This window comes from Corvus hawaiiensis, chromosome 11 (assembly GCF_020740725.1).
Source record: "Corvus hawaiiensis isolate bCorHaw1 chromosome 11, bCorHaw1.pri.cur, whole genome shotgun sequence".
Lineage (NCBI taxonomy): Eukaryota > Metazoa > Chordata > Aves > Passeriformes > Corvidae > Corvus > Corvus hawaiiensis.
Genome location: NC_063223.1, coordinates 12,402,900 through 12,425,572, shown reverse-complemented (window position 1 = coordinate 12,425,572; position 22,673 = coordinate 12,402,900). Strand labels below are relative to the sequence as shown.

The 22,673-nt window shown below is 44.1% G+C and overlaps 1 protein-coding gene across 1 annotated transcript in view; it reads right to left on the bottom strand.

Annotated features, from left to right (window-relative positions):
- Positions 1-15,237, bottom strand: part of GRIP2 (glutamate receptor interacting protein 2) — a 266,386-nt gene extending 251,149 nt beyond the window's left edge. The window contains exon 1 of the mRNA XM_048315461.1: positions 15,110-15,237. Within this exon, the coding sequence (XP_048171418.1) occupies positions 15,110-15,164 (55 nt within the window). The 5' untranslated portion in view covers positions 15,165-15,237. The remainder of the gene's footprint in view (positions 1-15,109) is intronic.
- Between the last annotated feature and the right edge of the window lie 7,436 nt (positions 15,238-22,673).

Genomic DNA, 22,673 nt, shown 5'->3' with positions numbered 1-22,673 from the left:
AGACACCGAAAATTAAAGAGAAAAGGAGTTTTACTAACATTAGGAAGAGCTGGTAAAGCAGACACTCCTAGCTTATTATATGAGCTTCTTGTAGCAGCCAGAATAATCCTACAGAATGGGAACTCAAGGCAAGATGGGGGAGAAAACGGGGAGGCATTTGCAGAAATACCTGGCAGACCCACACCAGCACCCTTCTCTGTTCCTGCTCCTCCTGTCCACAGGGATGACCACACAGAGAGCTGCACTGCACTGCTTGCACCTTCCTTGGCCTCCATCTAATCACAGTGCAGCCAATAAATTTGGCAGTGGTGACAGTAAGATTACTCCTACATCAGGCACAGCAGACAAGAAGACAGTCTTTCATTCAAGTTACAACTGCTTCTGCAAACACAGATGTCTGCAGGCAAGATTTTAAAACACACATCCGCATGCAGGAGAAAAAAACCCAGCCATACAAATAACCACAAACAACATCAACTCCTCCTTCAAAACACGCAACACTCGGATGCATCAGAAAACCTATCCTTGCACAGTTCAGTTACTGTCAGGGCAGGTATTTCTTCAGTACTTACAATTTTGTACCAACCACATGCAGCAATTACTCCTGGAAAAACCATGTTGGCACTTTTACAAGGAAGGTATTACTGTAAAGAACTATTTCTTCTCTTAGGAATACAAAAAGCCACACAAAATCCTTGTTTTCTATTTAGTAACAAAAAAAAAAAACCTGAAAGGCAAATTTCTCACATCAAAATTAATCTTATACATATTTTTCACATAATTTAACATATCAATATGCAGCAGAATAGTGCACACAAGTTGGGCTAGCAAGAGTTAGGATTAAATGTTTTCCTGACAAGACAAATAGATGGGGCAAGAGGGGAAGTGGCTCATTTATATTATCACAGGTAGCACTGTGGAAATAGTAGAATTTTGTATGACACTTAGTTTCACTTTGAAAACCAACAGTAAGAAAAACAACACCCAAACTAAGAGGAAAACTGCTAAGTTGCTCTCACAACTGGATTTGGGGCAGCAGATATGCCCTATTTTAAAATGTGTTAAGTTTTGGGGGAAAAAAAAAAGAAAAGAAAGAAAGAAACAAAAAACACACGCAAAAATCATCACCAAAAGAACCACCTACCAAAAAAAACTCACATTAAAAAAACCAACAAAAAAATCCAAAACAAATGAGAAAAAACAACCAAACAACAAAACCCAAAACCGCCACACATGCCAAAGTCAAATGTTTAAATTCCAGGTCCAGATGAGCACTTGGTTCCTGTGGAACTGCAAACATGGAAAATTGTTACAGAACACCCAAAAAGGGTGGCACAGAAGGCACAGATAACGCAGGCCTACATTTAAACCTTTAAAGGATAAATACAGTTTCAAAATAAATTACTAGGTAAATCCAATTTCAACAACTTTCTTCACTAGATGGCTGCATTGCCAAGCAGCGCAGAAGTGCTTTCTCCCTTCACCCCCCTTTTTTCTAAGTAAAAAAAGTTCTGATTTATACAAGGAACAAATGCAGTCCTCACATATCCTCCATATCCTGCTTTTCCTATAAAGTCATGGAAATCAGAAAATATTCCTGAGGATGTCTCAAGAGATCAAGCCCACGCTCTCCTCACCAGTGTTTTTGTAACAGCTTTCAACTTGCTGCCATCTTAAAAATGCAATGAGCACATTCTCTTTCCCTTCAGGAGGTCATTTAAAATAAGGGTTGACTTTTACCAAGCCCTAAGAAGATGCCAGGGGAATCTCACTCAATCTGTTAATGGATAGTGACAATTCATCAGTACCCACGTAAGACAAGTATGATTTTCCAGCCACCATGTAACAGCTTCATCCAGTCCATGTTTCTACAGCTCATCTTCCCTAATTCTTCAAAGGAAGTTAAAGACATTAATGTGAGAACCAGCTCATACTGGCTGAGAATGTTTCTGGTAATTTATAATCCCAGTTTTGCTCTTAGCAAATTGGCCAATACTTAATATACAACTTTATTTGAGCACCTCCACCGCAGAGCTTCATAAAAACACTGAAAGATAACAATCACTGAATTTTGAAAACATAAATTACAGACCTATAATGGGAGGTTTAAGTCTCCAATTCCCTTGGAGAGGAAGAGAAGCTATAAATTAGACAAAATAAAAGTTGCAGAAGGATACCTCTGTGCAAAATTTTATTTCATATACCCAGAATAAATTTCCATTTAAGACAGGGGGAGATCTATTTACTTTCCTAAAACATGGATGCTACAGAATAGATCTATCCAGAGCCTGATGTATTACTTCATATACCTTGCTGGATGGCAAGAAGACTATAACAAGAATTAGCTGTAAGGCCAAGATACAAAACACAAACACACTAGAAGTTGCCCCACAGGCTTTTTCCAAGAACATGGGTAACAACTTAGCAAGACATCTTGGCAAACAAATACAAGGATCCAGATTCTTTGGGACCATTTAGCTAAATTCCATTAAAAGTCTCCTTCTCCATTTCTACCTGGACCGCTAAAGCCAAAGGCTACAAAGCCATAACTCCATGGTCCATGTAGAAATTCGTTGCCTTGAAATGCAAATAATTTTAAAGCAACTAAATAGTTCAAACTGCCAGTATGTAAAAAGAAAAAGTCATTATTTTATGGTGATCAGAGGTGTCCGAGGCGCTTCAGAGAACACAAAGAAAGGCACAATCCCTGTGGACCTTACAATCCAATTAACTTAATTAACCATGTTATTCCCCTAGTTCCTGGTAACTCCTTAAATCAATGAACTAAGACTTAATAGCAAAGTACATCACTAGCAGCTTTATTGATCATATCTGCACACAACACTGACTGAACTCCCAAAGTCAAGACTTGGCACAAAACAGAGAAAATATTTCAGCACCAGACTTCCACTTTATTATCCCAAAGCCCTGTGCAGGTACCAGAGACAGGAAAGAAGTGATCAGATGGGGACTGACATTTTACTAGTGGGAGAGCAAGTAACCATGGGCTTAAAGTTGACCTACAATGCAAGAAGGAAAAAAAACCCATTACAGTATTATTCAGTTTTTAAATTAAAATTTTACATTTGTTCATCACCTCTCAAAGATGAATCCCAGAGTATTTTATAAAGGAGGCCACATCTCCACACCTCCTGTGACTACCTAAAGCCCAGAACATGCAAGCAGCTCCTCAGCCTGGGCAAGGGGGATCAAAGAGGGGAGGCACAAGTTTGCAAAGAAGAAATCTTGCAGGTAAATTCCCTGCAGTTTAAATCAGATATCCCCATACAAGAGGATCTCCAGTGGAAGAGGTGCTTGACACCAGCTTCAACCGCACTACCCACCACTGCCACATCTCAGCCAGGGTGTAACACACTGTCCTTGTCTGTAAAAGTTACAGCTGGACTAATAAGGATTAAACCTAAATTTCAATTACACTCACAAGAAGTTGTTGGCTTTTTATACATAGGATGTGCTGTTTCTTTACCCATTAAAAAAATTGAGCAAAGCAACAGCCACACACAATGTAGAACAACAACAGGCACAAGGAGACCCCCTTAATCCCCTTCTACCAGCTCTTGTCCAGGATGATCTATTACCAGCTCCTAATGGCACTGAGGAGGTTGTTCATTTTTTAATAGGTCAGTGACTCATCCTTTTAAGTCACTTCCCTCCAATAAAAATCAATGAGCTCCTGAAACAGCATTATCCTGGATGATTGGTGTTTTAACGTCTCACTTGCAGGCAAAGTAGAGGTCCCTTCCAATGCTGGGTCACCACAGTCAGCCAGGAAGATGGACTCAACTGTCTCCTGGAAAAAGGACACCTTTCCACAATGATTTTTTTGTGGAGGATGGGTAGATTTGTGTCTGTCTTCTCTTGCAGTGAAGTGGGAATATTATACACTAGAGGAGAGCTGCACTTCCCAATACATCCATCCAGTCATGGCATAAATTAGTTTTCCTACTCCCTCAATGCATCCCCAAATTGTTGTTTTTCACTCAAATTCAAGTTTCTGTGCACAAAGAAGAGGGAAATACATTCAAAAAACACCTCTTTATGGACCTCCGATCCTTTACTCACATGATGTTCCCAAAACACTATCAGCAATACTCTCACAGCACAGATCAAAGTTTGTGTGTTGTCTGATAAGGTCTGTTTCAACTCTGACTTGTGAGCCTGACTAACTCATTGTGTCAAAATGAGTTTAATAGCTTGCCAGTGGCTAACCAGCCAGCTGGTTAGTGGCAGGCTGAGGAGGTGACAGGTAGATTGGAAACAGGAATCACACAGTGTCACATTGCCTCAGAGCAGTGACTCATCACAGGAAATCTGCTGGGCTTCAGCAGGAAACTGAATGAGAAACGCTGTAGATGGGGAAGAGTTTGCAGTGGGGTACAGTGCCCAGAGGTGAGTTTGAAAAGCTGTCACAACTTTAGGGGTGCCTTCCTGGCTTTCACTTACTTGGTGTTGAATTTCAACAGGTCAAATGCTGGACTACCCCACTGTACAGGGCCACAGCTAATAAAAATATTACATTATCTTCCTATACTGAGGGGCTATGAAAAGCCTCTAGAGCCAATCCACCCTAGAGTTAGTCATATTTAAAAAAACCTGCACATGGTCATATACACAGGGAATTCCTCAGCTGTTTTGAAACTGCAGAGGCTGCCATTATCACCTGCTCCTCCAATGCAAGGGCTGCTTTGTCAGTGGTTTCCCTTTACACAGTACTGAACGGCCTCCCCCTTCTCCATGGGGGTTTTGCCAGCATGCCCATCACACCTGAGCATGAGGGATCTGCCTGCAGAGCTATTCAGTGCTGTTCTCCCTGCACACTGCTGAGCAGCACATCCAGCCTACAGCCAGCTGTGCAGGAGCTGGATTTCTATAAGAAGCTCACAGCTGCAGAAAGAGATAACAGTGAAACAAGCCCCCTCACTACACATTCCTCCAGTCTCTTGCCCCTCACTCCCACCTCTGTGCTCTCCACCACTGCATTGAAACCAAGCACCACCATTGCAGCCTGTAATTAAAAACCATTATGTGAATTTGCACAAAAGAGAAGCACCAAAAAACGGCACCCCAAGGACTTAAAGCTCACTAAGTATGTCAGTGGCAAGACAATGAAGGATAGTCAGGAATCTGCACCCCCTTGCCCTGTCCAGAAGCCCCTGGAGACAAGCAGCTGCTCCAAGCAACAGTTGGGGAAGCAGATGGGTGGCAGAGGACAGCGCTCCCTGGCCAAAAGCCACGCTCTCCCTCTTAATTATTCAGAGACAGAAACTGGATGGCATTCACTGCAGTATTGCCTGTCACTGAATCTCTCCAGGCAGTACACGACCCTTGGCAAGGGGCAGCCCAAAGAGCAGGGGAGTGCCAGCTGCCAGAGCAGCACAGGGCTCACCACAGAGCAAGCCTGGCTCTGGGAGCTGGAGGCACACGGTGCTGCACAGCTCATCCCCAGGCAGGGACGCCCTACAGCCAGCAAGTTTCACCTTGCAGCAAGCCCTAGAGAAACCAGCACCCCAGCCTGGTTTGCACACATTTTGCTTTCTGACCTCCCACCCACTTACTAACAAGTCCCTGTATAAGCACAGTGACAGTGAAGGAATTAAATTAAAGTAGGACAGGATACGCCAAAAAGCCAATTACAATGGATATTCCAAGAAAACAACTCAGGAGCCATCCCTAGACAGGGCCAAACAGCCTTGGCAGGTGATGGGTGGAGAAAAAGCAGAATAAATACAATTAAAGAAGCAAGACAGTTCAGCTTTGTGTTACACGTGAAATGGAGTCTCCAGAGGCTGAGGAAGCAGACTGACTAGGGCAAATTTTGAAATTCCTCAAAGGCAGGTTGCCTAGATGTGCAGCCAGAGCCAGGCTGACAGAAATGCTGCTAACAGCACCTAATTTGCTAGAGGATTATCACTTGGTGTAATGGATGGAAACTAGATTATATAGCTGGTAAACTCACAGCACAGTTCATTACTGTAGAGGGAAATTTTTATCCACTTAAACAGAACTTCTTGTTCTGCCCAGCTCCATGCTGCAATAGATTTGCAACCCTGTTCCAGAAAGACATTTTCTACCTCATTTTTTCCCAAATATTTGGCACAATTGCCATAATTATGAATATGAAGATACTAAGCAGAGAAAGACAGCCATGAAGTAACACTTGATAACTGCACTTCCATATTCATTTTGATCTGAGCATCAAAACCTTTTAAAGTGTAGTCATTATCTGTGTTCCGCGGACATGAAGACTGTGGCAGAGGCTTTCAGATTGGTTTTCTGAGTGTCACAGAACCCCTCAGTCCCACTAATCTCAAATGACAGAGAAAATACCCCAACACTCCAAGAAACTAAATGATAACATTATTTTGCTGCAAGCCGTACGCTCAGTCAGGAACACAGGCACAGGACCAAAAGGCCTGTGGCTCAATCCCCAATACCAACCAACTCATTAGTAAGTGCCAGCCACTCTGGAATTGCTGCAGTTACCACTGGGCTACAGCCTGATCTGTTGGGGAGCATGGCAGCTGTTTCATGCAGCCAGGTGCTACTGCACAAAGTGTTTGGATAGGATGCAAAGGACACAAAGTCCGTGAAAGACTCTGGAGTAGCAAGGCATGGCCAGTGAGTTGGAGCATGCTCACAGTGTCAGTACCTCATCTAAATGCCTGCCATAGGATTTGCAGCATGCCTGAGTTTTGCTTTTGTTTGAAACAACTTGGTGGCAGCACACCAGGCTCAGCTCCCTGTAGGGACAGAGCCCAAGCATTCTACCTGCAGCTACCTTCCAGCTGAGAAGGAACCTCCATGACTTGCAGGGGAGAACCAGAGATGGAAGAAGGTTGAAAAGATGACGCTCCCAAGAGGAAGAAGACTGAGACAGCACCGCCCCACCTCACACAGATCTACCTGCCCTCTAACCCCAAAAAGGAGCTTTGTGATGGTGTTTTTAAAGACATGACTACAGGTACAGTAATGAGATTAACTGCCTCCTATTCCAAGATGAAAGAAAACAAAAGAACATTTAATCTAGAAACAAAATATTCATTCCCAACAGTGCCCTCTGTTCAGGATTAACACATAGCCCTGAGACAAGCTTCTATGAATACTAACACATCTTCCAGCTCTTCACTAAACTCATCCCACTCTGACAGCCCCAGGGAACTTCCCCTGACTTCCAGTAATCAAAAGCTATGGATTTGGGCAAGATAGTTTTAATGAGGGAGCCCCCACTCCTGGAAATATCATTATTTCCTGAACACACATAGAAAAACTGAACACGCACCAGAAAAGCACACTGGTACCAAGTAAGAAGAGAGCAACTTAGCATCACTAATTTCTGCAAAACTGTCACACTGCCTGACAGTTTGCCTTATTATCTTATTTTTCTCCCTGTTTCTTTGCATCTCATTTGTCGCTAAATCTTCAAGGCCTCTGCTGCAAGGGGATGCAAATGCAGACAAGTCCTCCACCCCCACCTCTGAGTCTATACTCTGCTTCTGTGGTGACTGCTCTCATCAAACTGGGACCAAAGATAAGACTGGAACCCTCTGTGCACTGACTCTGTATGTTAAACTCAACTTTGCCTTGAGAACAGAGGAGCTATTTGATTTTTTTTTTTTTATAAATTGAAGACAGAAATAAAAAAATTCAGTGGCTAATCTCAGCTCCATCCCATGGGACCCAAGTGAGATCTCTCAGGCTTGATGTAAGTAGCAGCTCCCCTTATGGGATGTATGAAGCAATACTCAAATGTGAGCCAGGACCTTTATTTCTTTGTACAGATGAATGAAGTGTCACCAGGATGACTAACAGTATCACATGTACAAGAAAAGGCAACAACACCTATAATCCAAATAAATACCCTGAAAAGCCTCTGACTCTGGCACAAAGCAGCAGCCAAGGTTAATATAATTGCTAAAACAAAAGCTCTGTAGTGCTTTGTTTACAGTGGAAATTAAGTTGTTTAGCAAAAAAGGGTGTTACTTCATAGACAACTTGAAGAATGTAGTATTGAATTTATTTTGTGGCCTCAGCAAGAGGTTTCTACTCATCAAGACATAGCAGCTTAGCTGGCAGGGTCACTGACACCTCTGCTTAACACAGATAAGACATGGATCTAACCCCATCCTAACGCACTGCATTTCCTTGAGCTCAAATACCACAACAACCCTCTTCTCCTTAAATGCAGTGTGGTCTTGATGCCAAATACCTGAAGCTGTTAGAGGAAAATGTTTGAATTAATTTCCCAGTGGAAAGCTGCTCTCCCAATGCTATCAATGAAATCAGCAAATTTTGCTAGAGCCAGAAAATAGTTTTGGCTGAAAAGTGAAAGCCAGTAATTACTAGATGCCAAGTTCATCTAACATTAATGAGGGGGAGAGTCAGTAACAGGGAAATCACCATAATTCCTAAAACAAATAAATTTTACAATCTTATTTGAATTCCTTTATTTTCCAAAGACAGAGAGAGGGGAGGAAAATTGGAGAAAATAAAAAGGTAATTCATTCTTTTGACAAAACAAGAGGACTGAATAAAAATTCTACTTGAATTTTAAATGGAAAGCTTCATTACATTTTTCTCTCAATGGACAGAGCACATGGCAAGACCAAGTATAACTGGACAAAATGCAGACCCTTCCAAGGGGGAATGTTCCATTCCACTGTATGGTTCACCCAGGTCAAGCACTGCAGAAAAGATGCATTCATTTCTAACAGAGACTATCAGCATGGGATTGATTTTCTCGATCAAATGCTGCCCATGTTCCAATCCCGGTTACACCAGAGTCAGTGCACAGTAGCTATACTCTTTTCAGGAACACAAACAGATGTTTAGATAGTATAACTGCTTTTGGCCCAAGACATTAATGCAGGAGCAGCTCCCATGCATATGGGATCATCACCAACATTCACTGGAACAGGAGACATGTGGCCTCTCTGGGAAAAGAGACCATCATGGGAAAAAAGTTTTCACTTTTCTCTAGACATTACACAAGCCTTCCAGGTATAGATCACTGCTGTGAATTTCAAGGATTAGGTCTGGCTTTTAAAAGAAATGGCTCCATTTATGTGACACAGAGCTCCAGAAATGCCTAATTCACTGTCTTGGGGCTTGTCTACAACGAGGTAATTTCAATAGAGCTCTACCCCTATAATTATTCTACTATATTTATACCTCTAAATCCACTCCATTTTCAAAATAAGTATTTTTATTCCATTATAATGAAGTCTAATAATTAACAGAACAATCAAAAATGTGACACTTGTAGGAAGGCCTACACAGTCTTAACCATAGCAAGAGAGCCCAGCATAGAGCTCCTGCCCAGGTGGGCAGCCTTCCTTTGCCTACCACTAAGCAGCTCTGCCACTTGTGTCTACTTGGAAGAGACAAACAGAAATGAAAAAAAGACACAGCAAATCATTCACCTCAAACTGGCCACACACTTCGGTTTAACCTGAGCAATCTTTCTCTCAGTGCAACCCAGAGCACCAGAAGATCTCTGGGTGAGCACCTGCAATCACAGTTCAAGACTGCAACAGTTTCAAAGACCACATCCATTTCTTGGGAATTGCCCATGTGTTTTTCCACTACACTTGGCATGAGCCCATAGCAACACCAACAGGTTTGGAGAACATCAAGCATGGCCTGGTTCCAGACAGATCCAGCAATTCTTCTCACTCTGAAATTTTCCTGGCTACCACAATTCATGGTTTCCATCAAGGTCTTCAGCATCCTGAAAGGTTCCCTCCCCCACAGTTTCCAACCTTGGCAGCCCTAAAGGAAAAGCATGCCAAACCACTGCAGCTGATGCTTTTGTCAGCACTGAGCATCATTGCTCAATATTGATAGTAAAACTTCTTCACAAGAAGCCCCACAGAGTATTGCATAAACAAGAGAGCAGAAGCCACAACGTCCATACAGTTTCATAAAACCAAAGTTTGCAGATATGGGATCACATTCAGATTGTAAAATCTGGCAGATCACTTCAAAAAGGAAAATAATTATCAATCTCTGTCTTCAATCAAGTTTCAATGAGGCTTTGGAGTCATTCCATAAAACCTGTGTGGCTTCATCCCCAAGTTGTGCAGGACTTCTCAATCCGAGTTAAATTTTCTGACTGAAATATAGGATCAAAAGCAGCAGCCCAAACTCAGAGCAGTGTGACAGCCAGCAAGAAGGGGAGCAGTGAGCACAGTGCTCGGGTGCAGTTATTACTCACTCAATGGGTACCAAATCCACATCAACATATTAATGAACAAAAAAAGACCCCATCAAAGTCTAGCAGGATTTGCTCCAGCTGTTCCATCAGTTTGATAAGTGAGAATTATCCCTTAAGAATTACCACCACAGCCTTCATGCAATCCTAATTCCCCACCACACTTCATTGGAGGGTCAGAACCTCTATTTTTGCATTTTTTAAAAGCAGTGGCCTGTATAATGAGTATAACCAACAAACAGCAGCCCATAAATTCCTGAGCTCTGTGTGAGCAAGTCCTCATCTCTGACAAAGCTTGGATGCACTGTAAAGCAAAAGTATCACATGCAGAAATACATTAATACCCCACATGCAGTAGACAGATGTAACAGCCCTTGAGCTGTAACATTTCAACTGCACACTACTTAAGTGACAGCTACACAGCCAAATTTCTTTACAGAAAACTCAGTGCCAGTATAATAGATCATGTCATTGTAGGTTTGGACAAAGGGACTCTGTAAGGCAATGTATTAAAACTGAACAGGCTCAACCTGGCACTGAAAGATGGTCTTAAGATGAGCTGATTTAAAAAAAAAAAAAAAAAACCCCTTTCTGAATGACTGAATTATTTCTGATGTGGCAAGTACATGAAAAAACACTGTATTTTAAGCAACAGAATAGTTCAACTGATTTAAAGCTATGCACAGCATACCATTTGCAAGATCAAAATGTTTATGGGTAAGTGAACAAAAGACAATTCACATTATTTTTAACAGCTATTCTATTTTAGTTATTCTACATATCACGTGCATATCACAAACAACATGGAACTCAATGGAAGATCTAATTTTCTGCTAATCATGCAAACCCAGCAAATTTCCATCTTAGTGGGATGTTTCTCCCTGATGCATGTGAATAAGTAAAGAAGAATCCCATTTCTAGTCATGGTTTCATGAGCAAAACATCCCAGTACATTGTTCTGAGGACTGAATAAAAACCTGACGTCCATAGCCCAGTTGTTATAAACCTCCTTAAAACAGACTGTTGAGATATTTTTACCTTCCTATTATAAAAATTTAAATAGCTCTGCCAAAACTGTGAAGATCCACCCCCCTGCTAAATTTTCCCCAGGGTCCCACTCCTGCCAAACTACCTGCAGCAAGACAGGGCAGCCAAGAAAGGGAGATCTTGCAATGGGTTTTTACTTAGTTACCCTCATGCTACAAATCAACCTGCACCATGACAGATTTTCCTTTCCATGCACCACAGGACACCTCTGCCCACAGCTGCACAGCAGCAAAATGCCCCTATATGCTCCTACAGCTGTTTCCAAGGTAACCAGCATGGAGCTGTATACAAGGGAAGGAAGCAAATAGCAGCAACAAAATCCTGCTTTATTGTCACTTTTTGAAGCAGGTCTGAGTTGTCCCTTTCCCCTTTCCCTGCTTTCCAGCTGCCCCATGATTCAAGCAAGGGCTGGATAACTCACTTCATATTTTATAATCACATTACCTCAGTCTTTCATAAGGTTTGGTTTTGGTTTTTATTTTTATAAGGCATCATATTGGAGATTTAAAGGTGAGAGTCAAATTTTCTGCTTTTACTCAAGAAAAACCAGCTGGGGGAGGAAGGGGAATTGTGTCAACAACCTAAATTTACACTCAAACTCTGTATTGCCTCCCCCTAGAAGCAGAAAAACATCTCAGGTTAAGCAAAGGGTGTCTGCCCACAAGTGTGACCCATCTTACACAAGTCCTATGCATCTAGATAACAGACTTTTCTCCAAACTGGTGAAACTGAATCTCCACTTCTCAGTCTGCAGATACAGTTTATCCTTTCTAGAGACACAGTTTCCACATCCACTCAGATGTGCCAAAAACACAGAGACTTTCCCACCTGCCCACATACATTCTTGCTCTCACAGCAGAAATTAGCCTTTGCTTCTGCTGCTGCTGAAAACCTTGGAGCAGCAAGAATACAGCTCAAATCCTTCAGTCCTCACATAAAGGACAGCAGCATAAGGGGGGGGCATTGGAATGGGAAAGGGTCTGGCATGGCCAACTAGTTCTCATCACTTCCTCAAGAGAGGATGACTTATCAGGGAGATAAATCAGCAGAAGATCTGGCCACACAGCTCTGCACACACAGTGAGGGACAGAAAGCAAAATCATATGCTTTAACCTCTGCTTCCAGGTCTGAGACAACCCCACAGTAACGCAAGGAGAAGCTGACCAACCCCATTATTTTGGAATAACAGGTCTGTTGTCACAGGCTGGAGGGAGCATTTCTCACCAAATATTTCCAAGTCATTGACACCGGTTTTTTTATTCCTTGTAGGAAAAAGAGCAAGGAGTAGGACATCCCATGTACAAGTCTTTGTGGTGGAGAAAACCAACACATTATATAAAAAAGCATTTCTGCACACTGGCCAGAAGTCATTCCCATCTTCCAGGAGATGGAAATTTTAAGGCAAAACATGCATGAAGACACTTGCTGTGGGTGGTATTTTGAAATGGCAATCATACTTCAGCACAGTTCGTGTATATCTTGCAGTTCCCTAAGTGACTTACCATGGCTGACCTTTTCTACCAACTGTGATTAATGAAGCTTCCAAACCAGTTCTGAATGGCTGCAAATAGCAAGAGATACTCATCACATTAATATTCAGTAACCAAAATATACCACTCTTCTAATTTCAATTGTGCTCCTGCTGAACACCAGGACATTTCCTTTGGAAGCTCAAGTACTGTGGTCCTCAGAGGAAGTGAACAAATTGATGGGCCAAAGCACACATGCTGGGGGGAAAAGCTCCCCAGCTTGGGCATAAAAAAAAACCCCAAACCTATCACATCCATGTAGGCATGGAGATGCCAACAAGGCAGATACAACTTGCTCTGAATAAAGAAAACCAGAAGTCAATATTTCTTCATATACTGGTTGGAGGTTGTTTACAAAATCAAAATCTGAACAGTACAGAGATTTCTTGCAGTATTGTTATGGAACGGTGTGTGTTGAAAGGAACCTTAAAGATCATCTAGTTCCAATTCTCCTGCCACAGACAGAGACACGTCATGATGCAAAACCTCTACCATACCTGTTAACACTGCAGTGCTACAAAAACATTACCAAATATTTCCTCTGCTGCCCCTGCAGATTTATATGCTATAACACAGCCATCAAACCGATTGCCTTGGGGAAAGGGGAAAGAAGTTCCCTACAAGCTCAGCTAATCTTCCTCTACACAGCATATCAGCTCAAGCCTGCAAGATTTATCCCTCCAGATAAACCATTCTGTGATTAAATGGCACCTTCCTAAGACTGACTACTCTTTGAAACACCCATGGAAATAAATGCAATGTACTCAAAGAGATGCACACCAGCCACAGACTCACTGCAGTGCTGGGACTGAAGTCAGAGGGAAGGGAGATGAGGAGGAAAGGCATTACATAGAGCCAGAGACAAGAACCAGTACATACACGTATGAAGTCACAGAGAAAGTAACCCAGCAAACACTAACCCAGTACAGCTGTACATTAAGAGGTCCCTGCTGTGAATGTTTATAAGGCTCCCAAAGCCACCCCGACCCAATGGTGCAACAGCATCCGTGCCAGCTGCAGCAAGGCTGCGTTACAAAGCACTGCACCATAACAGGGCTGAATCCATGCCAACAGGTCTCGGTACGTTGAGCAGGGGATTGATTCACTCTTCTACAGGACCAGATTTTTAACAGGTCTATCTCAGGTGGATGGAGGCTCCAAGGGGAAGCCATAGTCCTACAGCAAGCCGGCAGCAGAAATAGATGGTGTTCTCCCAAAGCAGTGGGAGCCAGGAAGCAGCATCAGAAAGGCACAGCAGCTCAATGACTCTGTCCTAACACCTTGCAGGGGATCTAAGAGCACATTTTCTCTCTGTGCTTATTAACCAGCAGGTTCAGAGAATTCCATGATTCTTGCATTACTCACATGAAATGCTGCAATAGTGCCACTTCATATATTTGTTAAGTCTGTTTACCAGTGAACAGTCTAGAGAAGTAGTCTGGGAAGGGGTCCAAAGGAAAAACCTGCCATTAGCTCCTTTGCACCAAAGCAGCAGGGGTTCATAAAACACACATTCCTGCTTGTTTCTGCCCGTCCCGGATCAGCTCCTGCACCTGAGTCCCATGAGAGCACAGGAGAAACGCACTTCATTTCAGAGACATAAACTTTCCCCACCACTCTCATGCCTGTTCATCTACAAACGCAGGAGCCGAAGTGCAACGTTTAAACCTCCCTTATGCTGTGCCACCTTGTGGATGTCTTCTCACGACTTTTATGAGCCGCAGGTCCAGCATTTATTTAACATCACACTCTTGAGCATGTAAACAAAATAATTCACAGTCACTGTGAGCAACAGTAAGCGGCACAATAGGAATCGGATTACCGTGACAGGTCCCCTGTGCAATTTGCAAACCCTTTACTCCCCAGGCGGAGTTGGCACTGGGGAAAATTACTAGCTGAAAACAGCATCACCAGTAGCTTTAGAAAGTTGGGGCTCAGATACTGCAAGCCCCTCCAAATATCCAAAAAGGACCGCGCAGCCACCTCTCGCTCAGGTTTGCCCCCACCACTTGAAGAAGAAAAACAAAACCAAAAAAAAAAAAAAAAAAACAAAACACAAAAGCAGAAACCAAGCAAGCCCGGGGATAGAAAGGAAGATTTGCTGCGGCAAAGTTTACCGGCACGAAGAACATCCCCCCTCCAGTCCCTTCATCCGCGGAGCTCCATGCCAGTAGAGGATCGTTCCCCTCCCAGAGAGATACACACCACCAGCACCTCCCTCCCCGCAAAAGAATAACGGAAAAGGGGGGGCAGAGGGTAATTCCGAGCACCTCCAGCTCTCCTTTCCCCCCGCCGCGCTCACCGTCCTCTTGCATCCGCTGCAGGCACAGGGCGAGGCTCTTCCTCCAGCCCGGCATCGCGGCAGGAGCAGCGCTGCCGCCCCCCGGGGCGGCGGCGCGGCTGGAGGGGCCCGGGGGGGCCGGCGGGAGCGGCGGGCGCTGCCGAGCGCGGCCGGGCTCCCCGGCGCTTTATGGCCGGGCGGTGCATGCGGCGGCGGGGCCGGGGCCGGGCGGGGGGAGCGCTGCCCGCCCCCGCCTGCGCACAGCCCCGGGCCGCCCGCCGCGCAGGTGCGCTCCCCCCGCCGCGGAGGGCGGGCAACGGCAAACTCGGGGAAGGAGGGGGTAGAAAATATCGTGTCTCTCTCTATATATGTATATAGTATATTTTTCCCCCTGGGGGGTCTGCGTAGACAGGATGGGCCCCGCCTGCGAACAGGCGCCGAGCTCCGACCCACACCGGCGTCCTGCGGGTCCTAAATCGCCGGCTGACGTTGGACAGATATATGCCCAGGAAAGACAGGGAGAGCACACTGTTCCCATTCTACATTCTCTTTACAGCTGTAGCCTGTCGCCTCTTCCCTTCACCGAGCGGCAGCTGCCTGGCAGCCCCACACAGGTGCGTGCATTGACGCATGTGTTTATCCTGAAGTTGGGTTCTCTGGTAAATAAAGTTGCACAGCAGCCAGACTGATCTACTTCATCTTCTTCGCCACCACTTGCAAGCAGCTGAAGTGTATGGGGAAGACTTAAAAGCATCTTTTCAATTTCTTAATATTCCAGAGGTTTCGGCACTTTTACATGGACACAAAGGAGATGTTTATTGCATATGCCAGGGCATTCATATTTTTAATTTCCTGGGGGCGACATATCTTTGCAATCACTAGCAGCTTTTTTTGTTCTTTATAAGGTCTTTCTTTTTATTAGCTATCTGGTAGGTCTCATTCTGCATCTCTGCCTCCCTTTGTGAGAGTTATTATATTATGTGCAACACCTGCTATAATCTAAGATATTAGGGGCCAAGCTCTCCTTGGCACGAGCTAATTCCAGTTTCAGAAGGCTGGTGTCTCGCACCACTCAGGTGGAGTAGGGCAGCCATAATAGCAAGAAAATACATCCATCTAGATGCATCCATATGGACCTTGGCTTTTCAGTTCAGCTTTTCTGTCCCTACCTGCACGAAAAGCAGTTGTTGCAGGACAGCCTAGGGCCCTGCCAAGGGGCAGTAGCTTCACCCTCTGTGCTCTGCTCACATCTGAGAAGCATTTGCCATTTTGGGAGCTGCCAGCCAAGTGTGGCGTGGCCTATGACAAGCTGGGCAGCAGGAGCCTGGAAACTTTCATTGCCTGGTGGAAATTGAAAGTACTAGGGAATCTTCTTGAAACAACCTCCTAAAGCTCTGAGCACATCGAGGGAGAAAATCAGTTTCTGCAGAAAGGGGCAAAAGCAGAACTCTGTGACTTTAGGGCAGTCTGGGGGATGAGAATCCTAACTGAGGTACTTGAGTTAAAGGACTACAGTTAAATTCGCTTCTCCTCCTGCCCCCCAAGTTCTTGAAGAGCAATGTGGGAGCTGGACTGCAGAGGATCTCTTGAAGTTATTATTGTAGTGTGCTTTTCCAGTGAGTTAAGCTGGGATAATCATAAACCCATGAGAACAGACAGCCCTCTTCATTTAACCTTAAGAGTTTGCAACACTGCAGAGGGCAGACAGCAGAATGCAATGCCCTAGGACTGCATGAGAGGTTCCCATCACAGCAGAGAGCAGCACTGTACAGGCTGATTCCCTTCCATGTTTCTAATCAGAGTTACCCATCAGTTTAAAGGACAACGATTGGAGTGATGGCACCTGAAGGCTTATTCCAGCCAGCAGGAGCAACCACTTCTAAGAGAGATGTCCTGAGGACTATGGGCAGCAGGAGCACAGCTATAGCTCAGACCTGCTATACCCCATTAGCAGCATAGAAAAATTCACAGACATAAAAGTGTAATTTTGCCCATGTTTACCTTCAGACTAGAAACATAAGAAGGGATTGACTTCCCACCCAGCTACAACTTCTTAAAGAGCTCCTTTCCTTATGCTAAATACAGCACATTTGCACAGCTTGTTTCTTGGAGGAAAACACAACACACTCTCCACCACCACCCCTTCCCTGCAATTTCTTTGTACTTTTGGGACTCACAACAAATCACAACTCCACAGCTGGATTGGATCAGGGCATATTATGCTAATTTACAGAAAGTTTGTGATATGCCCCAAATATTCTGATAGCAAAACTCAGAAGCTTTTTCAAGAAGGACCAATCTGAAGCCAGGATGTATCCTGGGGAAAGGAAATGATGCTTCTTCAATAGCTAAAACCCAGCACATGGAGACAAGAGCTGTTGAGTTATATGACTAACTCAACCACCCACACAGGCAAATCACCTGCCTTTTCTGTGCCTTGATTTCCTCAGCTGTATTTTATAATTGCATGATGATAGCCAGGTTCTGGGCATTAGAAAAGGATTACCGGAAAAGTGATGGTTATTTGTGTAATATGCTCTCAGGAAAACTAATGAGAATCTGAAATAAACATGATACAGGAAGGGGCTTTTAAAAGTAAGGTTAAAGTGGCACTTTTTGTACCTGAAAGCTCATCTGGTTTTGCTATTTACACTGGTTGTTCTCACAAAAGACTCTTTTCCTGAAGTGTCTTTAGACTGTTATGGCTACAACAATACTACTTTTTAAAGGATACTGCTACAACAGAAATAATTAAATGTGAAAATAGCAAGTATATTACTAGCTGAAAAAGCAGCTCAGAGCTCTTAAGAATTGAATTTGACATATCCATTATTGTAGAAAGGAGCCAATGCTAGTGTGGTGAGATTTTCTCAAGCACTAACTTCAGTACTTGCATGGGAAACCATGTTAGAGAAAATGAAACATACCTAGAAGTACCAGTAGGGAATTCGTAAGCAGAATCAATGTAAGACAGATGCTATGGTACTTCTTTGGAGGGAAGTCGTGGAAGGATATTTCAAGCCGAAGGAAGTCCATAGAAAACTTCAGAAGTGAATAGCCACATCCCTGAGCAATGTCTAATCTGTCTGTATAACTGAAATGTCCAGCTGCAGGATTTTAGGCACCACTGCAATGTGGATACTGCCACAACTTTAGAAGGCATTGCTGTCCTCCCCCATCCTGCAGAAATGGCTGTCAAACCAAATTTGCGAGGCAGAGATTCCTCTTTGGCCACGTGGCCTAGGACAAGATGACCTGGTTTGATCAGCTGAGGACTTTACTGTGCCCTGCACATTGGCTGTTTCAGCAGCCAGTGGTCCTCGCCCCACTGAGGAACACAGAGAACAGCAAGATGAAAGTCCCAGCTGCTCCTAAGCTGGGCAAAAGGAAAGATCTCTGCCCTGCAGTGTGTGCAGCCTAAATGGGCAGCATGGCTCAGTACAAAAACCAAGTGTTCCTTGCATGTGTATTGGGGTATCTCTCTAGGGCTGGAGGAATTGTGGGAGGTCTTGAATTACAGGTTTGCTCTTAATGGGTTGTAGAGAGCATGGTCTCTATGGTCCTGGGTAGCTTCAAACTCTGCCTCTCCCTCCTCGCAGTTTTCAGTGGCACATGAGAGGGGACAGTTGGCCCCACAGTGCTTTAAATACACTATAGCTGTAGGAAAAAGGAATACAAAAGCACCAGGTTTTCTAGTCTCAGGAGCTGGCTACTGAGCAATGGTTCAGGCCTGTCACAAGCCTGAAAACCAGGATTTGCAAATGGGATGGATCTCACCTCTCCTGCATGCTGCATGCACAGGGTGGAGGATAGACAGTGATACCACACATGTGGCGAGGGGAGGCTTCCATGTAGAGGTCCCATTTTCCTGCAGGGGTTAAGGGAGAATGTCCAGGCTTTTTAGCCTCCATTTTGTCTTTGAACTCTGCCTCCAGACAACTCCAGCAAACTCTCCTGTCATATGTTCTCTCACTTTGAGGGTCACTCATTTCATCATCTCACAACGAGAGTAAGCTGACTCCCTGCTACAAGGAAAATCAGTGAAATGAGTCAATCTTCACTTTCAGCCCCAAACCAAGTGACTTAAGAGCTCCTCTCTTGCCAGTTCTGAATCTGTGAGGATCTGGCACTTGGGAGATCCTTAGGAGTGGTGTTCTGTCTGCCCACCATTCCCAGCAGCTTGAGTGAAGATATACCATTAGGGAGGTGGCACCCTCAAGGCTGCATTATTTCAAAAGTGATCTGGAAGCATCATTAAACCCTCTGGGGAAACAGAGAGGACTGTGGGCTGCCTCCGCCCCATATTGACCTAGTGCTACTGCCAGGCAGCATTCAATAGTTAAGATCAAGCTAGAAATTACTTTGACCTATGTAATCCTACACAAAGGAAATCTATTTAGGTGTCTAGAATAATCTTTTCCTTTTTCACTCCCACTCCTAGACTTAATTAAGTAAAAGATAAATTTTTTTTCTCTACCAAGGCTGGGCTACTTTGCTGAGTGTTGAAGCAGTGCACCCTGTATCCTTACAGCTGTACATGGAGAAGGCAGGGGACTATGGGAAATTTATTTCCATCCCACTGTGATATGTAAATAGCACATGGCTGCATTAATGCAGAACCAGTCTCTACTTTCACCTCTCAGGCACATGGAATGGTAGTGGGGATACAGAGCATCAATCTCTGTCACAACACAGTGTCACGATGGGTTTGTCTCACTGGCTGCTACACTCTCGCTTTTCTACAGCTATATACCCCATAACCCATATACAGCAGTGAGCAGCATTAAGATCATGGAATTTAATAATGATCCTGTCATGGTAGAAGGTTAAAGGCAATTTTAAAATGGATTATCTTCACTTTGCTACCACCAGAGCTTGATTAATAGCAATTTTACTTACTAATCCAGCTTGGTTCTGGTTTTGCCTTAAATTCAGGCAGTACAAACTGTTTACTTGTTTTGTTGCCTGCTTCTTGTCAGGTTCTTCATACTATGGACTTCTGCAGAAGTGCTCCTGTCCAACTAGGTTCTGAAGGCTGGAAGCAATCTGTCATTCTGCCTCTTCTGGGTGATACTCATCTCTCTGAATGGCTGAATACCTTTTAGACAGACAGTGAGAATGTCTTTGGATTTCACTGACACAAGTATACACCCCATTTATGGGCTCCATGAGGATATGGTCACCTCTGTGCTCTGTTCATGCTGGAAAGGAGCTGAAGTGCTCCTTGTTTCTGTCCCACAGGCATACTTGGAGTCAGCTTAGGAGCTGGTTCTTCACTTCCTTCCTTGGAAATCACAGTATTAGCACAAAGGGGCTCAGACCCACCTCTCACCTCCTTCCAAAGTCATCTTCCTTCTACAAGAGCCCTACAAAGTACGTATGCAACAAGCTCCGAGTGCTGAAGCACTGAGGCTGCCTGTGGCCAGCCACCCCAGGGGTTTCTCTACTTGGTTCTCCTCCTCCTGCAACGTCACTGTCAGCAGATCTCTTCTCCTGGGCATAAGGCCTGTCTTTGCTGACCTGACTGCTGGGCTGATGCTAGTGCTGAAGCTTTGGTTTTGCTTCCCTTGAAGGTTCTTAACTTACAGATGCTGTTTAGAGCAAGTCACAAACACCAGTCACTTCTGCCGACAACACAACATTGGCTGTCCACCTTGTTCCCAACCCTAATCTTGTCACTTACTGCCAATGGCCCACCACAGAGATTCTCCCCATTTACCTACCAGTGACCCAGCAACTCACAATATGGTGCTGGGAGGACTGCAGTGTAGCAAGACAGAGAAGCTTTGCATCTTCCTCACTTCATGCCCCAAACCATCAATGTTAAAGCAAGACTCAGAGGTCTGTGCCCTTTTCCCCTACTAACAGCATAGTTTAGGGCTCTGCAGTGCCCCCAGCTCCATTGCAGCTGTTGCCTGTTGATTTCCAGGCTACTGAAACGTGTCAGAAATTCAATATCCAGGGTGGTCATGCATGCTACATGTTATTCTGTGTGCTACCCTCCACATCCAAGCAGACAGCAGAGTCTGAAGCATTAGCGGCTGATACAACTGCTTAATACTGTTAATATTTGTTTACTACTGTACAACATAGGCAATACTTTTGGTCCCATCCTGTGTGAAAATCTTCTCAATTCAGCCAGCAGACAGCTTTGCCTGGGTCACTGTGAAGCTGCTGTGTGATCTGGACTGTTATTTTGGAAGACAGGAGAATTTAAAAACAAGACTGAACTCGGTCACAGCAATGAAGAGCCACTTTTCTAACTTCTGATTGAAGATGGGGTTGCTGGAAACATGTTCTTTCCCTTTCAAAACTGCTTTCAGGATTCCCTCCTTCCCTTTATCATATTAGTTTTTCCCCTGCACACACCACCATATTTCCCCTTAGACACACATACAGCATCACTAATAAAATGTCACCATTTGCACCATGTCCAAACATTTACTTTCATAAAGCCTCATAACATTCTCAAGCAAGAACTGTACTTGAATCACCATTTACCACAGCAGAAATCTCCAAACCATGCTGCATAGAGGTTTTCATTCCAAGCATCCACTTAGCAGCAAGATTTGCCTCTGGCTATGTAAGGTTTCATCTCTGTTCCTCATTGCAGAGGTGCCTCAGGGAAATTTTACAAATCACTTATGTGAAAGAACTATCAGGAATAGGATAGTTGTCTCTGCACCACCCTGAGGTACCAGACAACCTGGGAAGGTTTCCCATTAGGACATGCTCTACATTTTGCTTTGTTTTCCTGATTGACAAACTGTTCTTTATGGGAAAGGATCTTTAAGCTGTTCCTGCACTCCCAAATTGCACTTTACCAGCTGTGCAAGTAAAAAAAAAAGTTGCTCATCAGGGATTTGTCATTTCTCCCAGGAATAGCTCAGTGTCTTTTAACAACCATGAAAGAAACACACAATGGAAGTACTTCTGCGCCTTCTATTAACATGACTGCAGTATCTGCCATGGCCAGAAGTCCATTCAGAGCTACAGTGGAAGGGAAGTCAAAGCCAATCCCAGGTGCTCTGGACAGTCACTCAGTGAAGCAGCTGGCAGGTTTGATTCCCAATTGTTTGGTCCTGCTGATCTGACTGTATCCAGAATCCCATGAACCAGAAGCTGTGGAAAACTAATTTGTGAGGTGAGTTTCTGTTGTGCATCATAGGCAGATGGCTCAAGACATGAAGACAGGCTTGGACCCAGCCTCACTCATGCCACAGTCTCAGGCTCCCTCCCGGGCTTCCCTTAACCAGAGCTGGCATTAAGCACATATCTATTCCACCAAAACCCACTGCGCTTGATAGTAAGCAGAGAAACACTATCCATCCATCTCTCAGTAAAGCACATCACTGTTTGAATCTCATTAAAATTAACTTCGATATTACCATTAGAAAAAATTAGGTGGTTTTCTTTTTTTTCTGATTGAGGAACAGAAGCAGTTCAAGAAAAGAGCAGGGTGCAGAAAGCAACACTACATCTCTGTCAACATATGTTAAAAGTCATCACTCTGACTGTCGTGCTTCCTCGTCCCTCTCATTGTGCCCCAGCTCCAGCTGTCAGTAGCACATTAATAACTGCAGTC